Source organism: Camponotus floridanus, unplaced genomic scaffold (assembly GCF_003227725.1).
Source record: "Camponotus floridanus strain SB8 unplaced genomic scaffold, Cflo_v7.5 scaffold24, whole genome shotgun sequence".
Classification (NCBI taxonomy): Eukaryota; Metazoa; Arthropoda; class Insecta; order Hymenoptera; family Formicidae; genus Camponotus; species Camponotus floridanus.
Window position 1 is genome coordinate 3,583,825 of NW_020229370.1, and position 12,487 is coordinate 3,596,311.

The following is a 12,487-nucleotide window of genomic DNA, read 5'->3' on the forward strand; positions in this document are numbered from 1 at the left end:
GGATAGAAGTCTTAGGATGTAAATTTAGAAAATTTATCTTAATAATTTTTGAATTAAATTTTATGGATAAAAAATTTATTCTTTGTTTAATTTTTATTAATATTTTAATAAAAGTTTAAAGAAGTTTATTTTGTTTTTATGCGCATTTCTATCTGTCGAAATAAAAACTGTGATTTAGTCTTGTAAAAGAATTATATAAAAAAACAATTAAGTTTCTCTTTTCTTTGAAGCATTACGCTCCCTGCTATGACTTCTTCTCCGGTTTTGGCTCGAGTCAGAATCGTCAGATCTTTCACTAGGCCTTGACGATTTTCCTCTTGGTTTCTGTTTATTTGGCCATTGCTGCATTTTCATACTTTTTGCTATCACACGTTTTTGATGATCCAATTGTGGGAATAAGTCTATGGAAAGAGATAATAATAATAATCAAAAACTATAATAATTCCAAAACTTAAACTATTAAATTTTAAACACTACAAAGATATATTCTATAAATTAAAATATACAATGAAACTTTTCTTAGGATGGAAATTTAGAAAATTTATCTTAATAATTTTTGAATTAAATCTTATGGATAAAAGATTTATTCTTTGTTCAATTTCTATTAATATTTTAATAAAAGTTTAATTAAAAGTTCTTACAATTAAGAAAATTGTGAAGGAAATTATAAAAGAAAAATGGCAACCGAATTTTTTATCCCACAAAGGTTGATTATATATATTTATGTTATATAATTAATTAATTATTAATTGTAAAAATTGATAAGTTAATTTTAAATATCCTGTTTTAAACTATCCTGTGTGTGTGTGTATATATTTATTTATTAGCATACCTTGAGATTTTTCTAAAGCTTCTTTAGCAGAATTCATTTCCGCTTCTTGGATACTATGTCCTGAAGCCTTAGCTAACCGTTTCCCTTGGAAATATACAGCAACTGTATAAACCCTTGTATTAGTAGGTCCTTTACATTCGATAACTCTGTGGGAAAAAATTATAAGAAATTATGAAAATATTTTTTGTAAACACACATTCTTTAGTTAGGTTCATTACATATATATATATATATATATATATATATATATATATATATATATATATTCAGCAATAATTGAGATATTTGCAATTAAAGTAAAATTAAATAAAAATAAAATTAAATAAAGTAAAATTAAATAAAAATAAAATAAAATAAAAATAAAATAAAAATAAAATAAAAATAAAATTCGTATACACTGTTAATTTATAATATCAGTATTTTAGGTTAATCAAATAATAATAAATTAATGTTATAATGCATTTCTTTTTTGTTTAATATCAATTTTAAAAGTTTTTCTATCAAAAAACTAAAAACTTACTTGTACACAGGAATGTCTGGCTCTCCACCATCCATGGTTCTTAAAGTTAAGCAACACTGCTGCAGCTTGCTCTTTGGATCATTCCAATCTTGATTCATGATAAAGTCTTGTAAACGTGGAAAGAAGCATACATCACAAAAAACGTGACAATATTTTAAACCCTTATCAACATAAAGCGCGCCAAGGAAAGCTTCTAATAAATCTGCTCTATCTTTTGTCTTTAATTCAGCTTTCGGATTCCCGTAAAGAGCGTATTGAGTCATACCAAGATCGTCACAAACAACCGCTTGCGTTTTATTATTTACAAGCGAACTCCGCAACAACTGTGTGACACAAATATTATAATTAGAAATAGAAAAAAATTACTTGATCAAATAATACTACAAGCAATACTGTTCTTACTGATAAATGTCCCTCGTGATGTTCTGGAAAGAATTTGTACAAGTATTCAGAAACAATGAGTTGCAGCACAGTATCTCCAAGGAATTCTAATCGTTGATTAGATCCTAAGGTCAAATTAGTATATCCTATACTACGGTCCGTGAACGCTCTAGCAAGGAGACGGATGTGAGTGAATTCTATTCCAATTGATTCTTCGAATTTTGTCAGTTTCTGTTTAAAAGGAGATAAATAAGAAGAGATAAAATGAGAGACTGTTTAAGAACGCGTCTTGCAATTGAATAGTACTTATTCAAATGCTGAATAATACATACCTGTAGTAGTTCAAAACTGGGAATCCATTGTCTATCTCCCGTCGGTTCTTGTTCCTGAAGAGGATGCCGCGGATAATTGACCCAAACTTTGGCAAGATCTTCTTCGCTTTTAAAAAGCGTTTCTCCGAAAACTCGATCGGCCACTTCTATCCCTCCGTCAAGAAAAAGTGAGCCCATCAATGCTTCGAAACAATTTGCCATTGCATGCCTCAACTCGAGATCGTGGCAGAGATCGCTACCGTGTGCGTAGAGCATGTACTCCTCGAGACTCAATTTCTTTGCCAACACAGCAAGATGCTGATTTTGTACGATCGCCGCCCTATAAGTAGCCAGACCGCCTTCTTCCAAATCCGGGAACATGTGAAAGAGATGAATGGATGTGAGAAATTCGACGACCGCATCGCCCAGAAATTCCAACCGTTCGTTGTGCGCTATGGATGATTCCGTTTCCGTTTTCGCACCGAATCTGGACATTATGTTTATCAAAGTGTTGATTCCACGTTTTCGTGTGTTCATATAGTGGATTCTGCGATCGCCATACTCGGGCTGCCTTATACCGCAGTTCGTCAAAGAGTTTCGTGCATGATCCGGATTCGTGCCAAAATTCTCACGGTAACTGGGATGTGTGAGGGCTAGTTGGAGCAGATATCTGTTTTTAAACTCGTAACCCAACGTGCGTTCCAGATTGTCCAAAGATTTGTGAAACCGCAGATGACAGACGAGTACCGGTATCAACATCGCATGCTGCACAATATCACACATAATGCCAGTTCTATAAAATCCTTCGGAGCTGACATCGACTGTGACATCGCGTTTCATCTTACTCTGGGTACGTAATTCTTGAAGTTTGTTTTCCTTTGCTTCTAACTTTCTCTTATCTTCAAAGGAAGGTTTCGACATATTCGCGAGTAGATGTCGAAACTTCACATAGTCCCTCCATGCTTTTTGATAACTGGATAAATTCATAAAGAATTATTTTTTATAGTATTATAATTTTTTAATATATCATGTGTATTCAAAAAATATAACTTTTGATACATTTAAAATATAATTTTGTATAATGTTTGTATTATTTAGAATGAAACATTTCTAAAAAAAATTTTGTATTTTTAAGTAAAAAATATTTTTTTGTTTTTGGATTTATTATACATAATTATGTAAAACAAAGCACATAACTATTGTATTATATAAATTAGGACATATGATTTTAAATTGATTGGGATTCAACTTTATTTGACAAATCTTTTATATTAAACTTTATATATATATATATATATATATATATATATATATATATATATATGTTATATTAATATCATATTTTCGCAATAAATATGACACATTTTATATATTCATAATAAATGATTACTTACTCTGCATTTCCAGCATAACTAAGTTGTGGTGGACGGATACCAAAATGTACTATCTCAGGATAAGCGGTAACGCCGGGTGGCTGGTCCACTTGATTTCTATCCAGCTGATCGACACGAACGCTACACGGTTTCTTCCCCGGATAAGTCACAACCATTCCCTTCACCTCGTCCGCGAAATCTTGCCATTTGTATTGTGGCATCGCCACCAATTTAGGTAGATCATCTGGATCTATTAGAAGAGTACTACTCTTTATCAAATAATTTAGGACTTCATTCATCGACAAGATTTCTTGACCATTATCAGCTAAATCACGTACAAATCTTGGCATAAAATGGAACTGTCCACAGCCAGATTTATCTTGTGCTGCATGTAAATCAAAATCTACAAGCTCCAAAATTTCTTTGAATAGATACATCTCTGTAAAAATTCATAATGTTATACTCAAAATAAGCGCGATAAAATAAAATATCGTGTTTAAAAAAATATAGTACTACTTACGAAAGTAATCCAATTCTTGTATCGTGAAATTTTCTGGCAATTTCTCTTCTATATAGAGAATTGTATATTCGATATTAAATCGTATGACTTTACACGTTGGTAATTTGACCAGTGGAAAATGAGAGAGCATAGAAAAACCTTCGAATATAAATTCGTGTTCGTCGTGTTTGATAATCGTCGGTGTCTTAGTGAGGAAATTAGTCGGTGGGCTAATTGTTATTCTATAGTGATACAATTTGTCCGCATTATTCATATTCAAATCACACTTATTTATTGCACCTTCTCCGGCATAAATTCCATGTCTTATGCCTGACCGTCGTGATTTCGCGCTGCATCTGCATAACGGACCATCATTCATCTAGGAAAAATTTATAAATATATTCTTAAATGTCTAATGGGTAGATTTTTTAAAAAAAGAAAAGAGATAATTCTCGAGATTACCTCTCCAGGATCATTGAACCACATTTCAGGATGCAATCTCTGTGGATGCTGTTTCTTTGCCATTAATTCTTCCATTGTCCTATCATCCTCATCCATAGAACTGTCACTATCAGATGAAGAGCTACTACAAGCTTCAGATTTATGACGACAAAGACGTGCTCTAGTTTTTCTCGGAGGTGGATCATAAGGTGGCTAAACAAATTAAAAAGAGAGAATCAATTGCATTGTATTAAAACAATTAAGGAGAATATATATGTACCTGTAATGCCCTTGCTTCGGTTGCTCTGTCAATTAATAATTTCTTAAAAGTCACACATAATTCTTGTAGTTTGACAGTACTTTTCATTATCTTTGGATTATTCTCGTCTCTGAAATAATAAAGATCCGCTGGTGCCGTGCGAGTCCAAATCTTTTTCTCACTTTCAAGTATGCCTTCTGATCCCATTGCTGATAATTCGTTCAACTTTCGCTCTATATCTTTACTTGTTGCACAATAATTACGTCTGAAAGATATAAAAATATTTTACAATTAGTAAAGTCTCTTACCTTATAAATATGATTTTTGCACAAAAAACAAACATTTGCATAATAAAAATCGAGACTGTATCTATTGAACCTTTATTGAAAAATTATATGTGCATAAATCTTACCTATATTTTTCTAAAAGTAATTCTCTCTCAGTAGGACCCTTTGTTCGTTTAGAGCTGATAGGAGTTGTATCTCGGGTCGAACGAGATTCCCGTGATTTTGATCTCTTTCTACTTCTACTTCTTGTATAAGATCCTTCTGAACGAGACGTATAACTTTCATGCTTCTTATATGAAGACCTCCTCTCAAAATAACCACTGTCATATGTAGGCTCTCGTAAATTAGATATGTCCTTGTTGTATTGACGATATCTGTCCCTGCGATCATCGTATCGTGATCTATATACTTTCTCTAGTCTACCTTCTGGGCTTCTAGATCTTTGTTTACTACTAGTACGATTAGACAAGGTTTCCCTATCGTCGTATTTCCATTCAGGCTCTTTATTTCTTTGCAACAATTCGTATCTTTGTGCCGAGCATATTCTCTCGCTATCATTATATATCTTACTCAAATCATAGATAGAAGAATTAGGTATATTTTGATGCAATGTCCAATTTATAGTAGAATTATTAGAACGCCACTCGTTATCAGTATTATTATCATACATGTCTCTTCTGTCCCAATTTGTATAATTTTCACTCACAAATTGCTGCGCAGTTTCTGTTTTGTCATAATATTGACTACTGTACTGTGGGTCTGTTTGATTTTGATAAGGAACATTGTTGTAAAAATTGGTCGCTCCATCATGATAAGTAGGAGGTGCAAATTGATACATTGAGTTTGGCGATTTAACATCGGCTACATTAGGAGGAGGAACATTGTACGACAAATTATAATTTGGTGGTTGATTGTAATTAGGCGGTGGAAAATTTGGCACTGGAGGTACTGGATAATACTTCATATGCTCCTGAGTCCAATAGTACGTTTGTCCCGTGTTCATTGAAGGATTTGCCATCTTCGTGTAAAATTTATTTTTCTTATTAAGATAATATCATCTTATTAATTTCTCGTAAGTAATAATTTTCGAATTAATTATGTCAATGTCGAAAATTTTTCATTACCGATAACTTTCAATATAATAATTAGTTTTATTTATCGGTTTTTTATCTTTTTTAAATTAATAATTTAATACATTATTCTCACTCATGATGATTATATTAATAAATATTGATTACACGTTATTACTCTGATTAATACAAAAATATAATAAAAAAAGTGCTTCCATAGAACCTCTCAATTGAATCAGCTGTCTTTTTGTATTGTTCGGTACGGTACCAGCGAAAGAATGAGAGGTGATAGATGATAAGAGGTGTTAAGACGCATTCACCTTGACAGAAAAGCAGAAGAGCATAAGCCAATCAGAACCCGCACTGGATACTTTCCGATTCACACGTGATGCGCATGAAATGACAGAAAATATATAGTTCATGTCACGCATATTATACATTTTCTGTCATCTCATGCGCATCATGCGTGAATCGGGAAGTACCCAATTCCTACTTTTTGCCTGTCTAATGTACTGCTTACGCACTGTTTATTATCAGCGCGAGTTTTGATTGGCTTTCTGCTTTTCTGCCAAGATGTGAATGCGCCCTGAGGAATACGCTCGAAATTCGAACTCATTCAATATGGCCGCGGTACTAAACGCGGTACCACTTCAAAATAAACAGTCGGAGATCGCATATTTATATTGTATTTATTTTTTATCGCAGGACAAAGAGATGTGAAAATAATGACAATAAGGTAAGTGTTGTTTCGGGGCAATCGACTTGTAAGATTTGAACTCGCGAGCAAATGCTGGTAGATTCACGGGAACATAACATACATGTGTTTACATCTTCGGTAAATATTCTGATTACATATTCCAAGATAAAAGGTATGTCTCTTTTCGATGTCAGTTAGCGATTCTCTTCGGTAAGACTCGTCTCGTTTAATTCAAAGTCTGAGCTAGTAAACTTAGTTTACAAATTTTTTGTTTGGATTTACGTAATCAGAGTTAAAACCTCATGACTGGTGCAATTTTTTTCACGAGATAAGACTCCAGTTATCTCCTCTCGAGTTATCTAAACTCGTAAGTTACTCTAAACTATTATCACTAATAGTCGCGTTTACGCGATAAAAAAACGCGTGCGGTCTAAAGAAGAAGAAAAAGAGGACGACAACGACGAAGGTGGGGAAAGGACGGAGCGGAGGGCAGTAAAAAGTATATAGGTAGAGGTGGGTGTACACATATTTAAGGCTGCCATGCTCACGCCCCACCGTATCCTCCAGCCGTGCGAATATTTTATAAAGACAGTACGCTCGTTACAGTTAGCCAGTTACAGTGTCACATCGTCGTCGCGATTGTTGCTCGCTCGAGAATTTAATCGTCGTCACCTGCTACAAAATCCCTCGTCGGCAGAATCGCTCGTAAAAACACTCGGTGCATCATTTACGACAATGGCGAAAATAAAGGTAAGAGAGTTGCTACAAGTTCTTGCTTGAAAGTGATATGTCATCCGAAGTAAAGAGGAGGGGGAAGAGAAGAGTACATTAATAAATTGCGATAATCTTTTTAATGCAGGAGAAAGTGGACTTTATACTTTCGAGATTGCTCAATTTTGATTATCGATATTTCTCAACTCAATAAAATTATATAAATTTTATTATCAAAAACAGGATATCCCTTGATATATATTATATTTAGTGAAAAATAAACGAGTTTCTTTAAATATTAGACTTTAGATAAATATAACGCAATATCTTGAGATATGCTTATTTTTATAATTATTTTTAATTTAATATTTATGCAAGATTGATCTGAAAAAATTGTCTTTTAAGAAATTATCTTGAAAAAAACTGTCTTTTAAAAAATGCAAGGACTTTTTTAATACTATATATAACTTTTAGGCAGGCCCAGTTGTCGACATTCTTGGAGATGAAATGACACGCATCATATGGGATTCGATCAAGGAGAAACTCATATTGCCCTACTTAGACATTGAGCTGCATACTTACGACTTGGGTATCGAAAATCGCGATGCCACAAACGACAATGTGACGGTAGAATGCGCTGAGGCAATTAAGCGTTATAACGTCGGCATCAAATGCGCCACTATTACACCCGATGAAAAACGTGTAGAGGAGTTCAATCTGAAGCAAATGTGGAAGAGTCCTAATGGTACCATTAGAAATATCCTGGGCGGTACGGTATTTCGCGAGGCGATTATATGCAAAAATATACCGCGGCTGGTGGTATGTTGGAAGGAACCGATCATTATCGGCAGACACGCGCACGCCGATCAGTACAAAGCAACGGATTTCGTGGTACCAGGCCCAGGCAAGCTGGAAATCACATGGACCGGCGCTTCCGGCGAAAAGATCCAACACACTGTCCACGATTTTAAGGGTCCCGGTATCGCTCAGGCTCAATATAACACCGATGAGAGCATACGCGCATTTGCTCATAGCTCATTCCAATATGCGCTATCGCGAAATTATCCCCTCTATCTGTCTACAAAAAATACGATTCTAAAGAAATATGACGGACGCTTCAAGGACATATTCCAGGAGATTTACGATAAAGAGTACAAGCAACAATTCGAAGCGAAGAAAATATGGTACGAACATCGATTGATCGACGACATGGTGGCGTACGCTATGAAGTCTGAGGGTGGTTTCGTATGGTCGTGCAAAAACTACGACGGAGATGTGCAATCGGATTCGGTGGCTCAAGGCTATGGTTCCTTAGGTATGATGACTTCGGTTCTCTTATGTCCGGATGGTCGCACGATCGAAGCCGAGGCTGCCCATGGCACCGTCACCCGTCACTACCGTCAACACCAGCAGAGCAAAGAGACATCCACAAACCCGATTGCTTCCATCTTTGCGTGGACTCGCGGACTATTGCATCGCGCCAAACTCGATAATAACGAGCCTTTACGACACTTTGCTGAAACACTGGAGAAAGTCTGCATAGACACCATCGAATCTGGTTTCTTCACCAAGGATCTCGCCATATGCATCAAGGGTATGAATAATGTCACTAGGGCTGATTACTTGGAGACTTTCGAGTTTATGAACAAGCTCGCCGACAATCTGAAAAAGCAGCTTAATATATGACTCGTTACTCATAAAGAATGTACGAGTCTACAAGCCAAATATTAAGTATACATTCAACAAAAGAAAAAAAGTAATCCTTTTTTTGTATGGTTACGGGAAAATGAAGGCTTCAATATAAATATATTATATAGTTATATAATTACATTTTATATGTGTATACATAAAGATTTTTTGTTGCCATAATCAAATCAGTTTCGTGCTATGCATTATAATTGTACTTGATTTAGAAATGTTGATGAGATTACTGCTTCTTTCATAAAATGCGAAATCGAATTGATTATTTTTATTGTTTTCGTGTTTGCATCTTTTGTACCGATTTTTATGCAATAAAAATATAAAAGACGCAAACATACGCAAAGTAACAATATTTGATAATGAAAAATTTTAGAATTTTTTAGTTTGACAAAGTAAAAACGATAGATTCGTTCATTTTCGTTATTATTAAATCGATTATTAGATATTAATATATGCGATTGTATTCAAATTATCGTCGATATTTTGGGCGATATTTTAAAAAATTTATATATTCTTTTAGTACACTAGTTGGTTACATATATAAAATATATATACAATTGTATAAATTTTTAAATAAATTTTTTAAAATCATAAAACGCATTTTACATGCGTTGATATGAGTAATGCAATTCATAATCGTTCGATATTAAAAGAGTTTAATAACTTTAAATTGTGGAAAATAAATTTCTTAAAGAAATTATAAAAAATTACATATTAAATTACTTAAAGAAATTATATATATTTAATTATATATATTATTTGTATAATTATATATATTTTTTATTTTTTTATTTGAGGATACAAGAATCTTTTTGCTTTAAATTTTTTATATATTTCTCTTACATAATATTAAGCGATTAAATTGCATTCCCAAAATATGTCTAAATATTAATTCTTGTATCAAGAATTTGACATAATTATCTAAATAAGAAATAATATCACGCGATCTATCGTATTACAAATAACAGCCTCATTATCAAAAAAACTATATCAGTTAACTGTTGCTAAACTTAACTTTACGTAAAAACGATTACGGAATATTATGCATCGAAAAGTCGGAGTTCAATGAAATAATATAATTCTATGAAAATAATGAGAAGAGATTCACGGTTTTTCGATAATTTAAATATAATGCAATTTATTGTACACATATATATATTGTGAAATTTTTACATGGATTCTTTTTCTTAGTGATTTGCGATAATGTAAATCACAATTTTTTATATACATCGGTAAATAATATATCGCAAATTAGAACAGTCAAAGCAAAGAAATCTCGAGGTGGATTTTAATTAACACAATAATGTTTCCAATAATTAGAATAATTAGAGTTCTTAATTTTTTATAGAAAAAGCAGATGTTAAATTTCTCAAATCAAAAAAATTAAATAGAAATATTTTAACAATGATTTCAATCTTTTTAATGTGAAATATATCAAAATGTAGAGAATGACTTTGATCAGTGTCATAGAAACTCATTCTCTTTGATTCAGAAACATTGAATTTATCGACCTTTGAAAACCTTAATAAATTATGCATACATTATAAGCAACTTTGACTTTAATCTTTTTTTTTACATAATCGCATATTCATATCGCATATATCAACCGACGGTAAATGACCGTGAAATATATTAGCAGACGGTCTGCATTATCGATATATAATTTTCGATGATTTTATCAACAGAGAGCAAAATATAGACTCGTAGAAAAGGATTTGCGTTATACAATCTGCCAAAATTTATTTCCGCCAATCATATAAATACATAGAATATTCGTTGCACAGTTGCTTTTACTTAATAATGATAATTCATCGACTTTGCATGTATATCTCAGACTAACGATAAGTTCTCGAGCATCGACTTATTTTAATCTACATATTTATCTACACTTTGCTCGAGCTCTCTTTAAGAGAAGATGTCAACCTCGGTTAGCATTTTGTACGTAAGAGATCGCTCTCTTTTACTTTAAGAAAAAAGATGGATCGGAATAAGATTAACTAATCTATTTTATTCCGCAAAATATACAATGTTGGCTACATCTAATTTAGCGAGACAGTAAGAAATACTTGGCATTGCAATGAATAATTACAGGAGGAAAAGTTAAATGGCCATGAATTAATGCAACTAATCATGTTTTTGTATATTTTTTTGCATTTAATGTACGCGTATATCTGGTTTTGTGGAGTGTCCTCAATGCGTGTGACGCATACGCACGCACGTGCACGCGTTTTACAAGCACGTGTTTGCGTAACCGCCCTGCTAGTTTGCATCAATATCGTGGTTATAGCGTAACACGCTTCGCTCAAAGAGATCTTGCTGCGTGCTGGTTCGCAAAAAAATGCGAAATACGAATATATAGAGACGCACTATATAATTTCTTTAAAATAGAAGCCGAAAATGCAAGATGTAAATATTTTCTCCAAGGGGTAACACAAACCAGATACTCGATTGTCAATCCTTTACAATTATATGCTGCAACAATAATACAAATTAAGAGAGTTATTTGTGAAATAATTATACGGAAAAATGTCCTTCATGATCGACTATTATTTATCCTCGTTTCTATCGTGTATTCGAGAAAATCGAAGACTTGCGAAACGATGACATTCTCCCTACATTTTTGCTGGAAAAAAATCGACATTGAAGCCTAAAAAAAACGGCTTTCGAAACTCCAAAAAACGAATCCATTTGCCAATCAAATGAATAAATCGTCAGCGTGAATCTGAAATTGACGATGAGGATCGTGGAGATGCTCTCGCACGTCGACATCGTTCCGAGTGTAGCTCGTTTTTAAGAGATAAACGAAGAATGCGAAAGACGCGAGGAGGAATCGAAATAATATTGCGACATCTCTTCAAAGGCGAAAGTACGATATCTTTTCGAAGTAAAAATTGGACGTGGGACAAAGATATCCCTCCTCGAGAAATAAGACAAAAGACCTTTCCCAAGAGAGAAAACTGGATCTGAGACAGGACAGAAGAGGATCGCGTTATGATTGGGCTGAAAAAAAGAAACAAGCATACTCTGGTATCATTCCAAAGTTATATACACGATAGGATCTGTTACATAATTAAAGGTCATCGGTAGAAAGTGACGTCATCATCATCATGCTGATTTTCCGACATCCGCTCTCTCGGAAAGCCGTTTTTTCTCGCAGGAGGAGAGACCGCAGGTAGAGGGAAAGCGACCAAGAGCAAGAGGCTTCTTCCCGGCCTCGCGAATCTCCTCCCGACGTCGGAATTGGAATTGCAGATGGCGCCCAGCCTTGCGCCACTAGCCACCTCGCCATCGCCGCCGTCGCCGTCGTTGCCGCCGCTGCCAGTCGAGTCGACCGCGGGCGCGGCAGAAGGGGGAAAGGGAGGGAAGGGACTGCGCTCGCTCGGCTCCTCGTAGTCTTCCTACGAT

At 34.1% G+C, this 12,487-nt stretch overlaps 2 protein-coding genes across 3 annotated transcripts; one reads left to right on the forward strand and one right to left on the reverse strand.

Moving 5' to 3' along the window:
• Positions 1–145: 145 nt before the first annotated feature.
• On the reverse strand, positions 146–6,002 carry LOC105256661 (ribonuclease 3). The gene is made up of 10 exons (XM_025409007.1): positions 5,029–6,002; positions 4,638–4,881; positions 4,379–4,570; positions 3,938–4,295; positions 3,439–3,856; positions 2,066–3,017; positions 1,755–1,964; positions 1,353–1,675; positions 833–978; positions 146–401 (listed from the first exon to the last, which is right to left on the reverse strand). Exons 1-10 carry the CDS (start codon positions 5,919–5,921, stop codon positions 208–210), a joined length of 3,930 nt encoding a protein of 1,309 aa, XP_025264792.1. The 5' UTR covers positions 5,922–6,002; the 3' UTR covers positions 146–207.
• Positions 6,003–6,907: 905 nt separating this feature from the next.
• LOC105256593 (isocitrate dehydrogenase [NADP] cytoplasmic) lies at positions 6,908–9,190 on the forward strand. 2 transcript variants are annotated; one of them, XM_011266659.3, is made up of 3 exons: positions 6,908–7,183; positions 7,277–7,420; positions 7,856–9,190. In XM_011266659.3, the coding sequence occupies exons 2-3, from the start codon at positions 7,406–7,408 to the stop codon at positions 9,065–9,067; spliced, it is 1,227 nt and encodes a 408-aa protein (XP_011264961.1). In that variant the 5' UTR covers positions 6,908–7,183; positions 7,277–7,405; the 3' UTR covers positions 9,068–9,190. The 2 variants fall into 2 exon arrangements, with proteins under 2 accessions (XP_011264961.1, XP_011264960.1); XM_011266658.3 differs by having other exon boundaries at positions 6,908–7,420.
• The last annotated feature ends 3,297 nt before the right edge of the window (positions 9,191–12,487 follow it).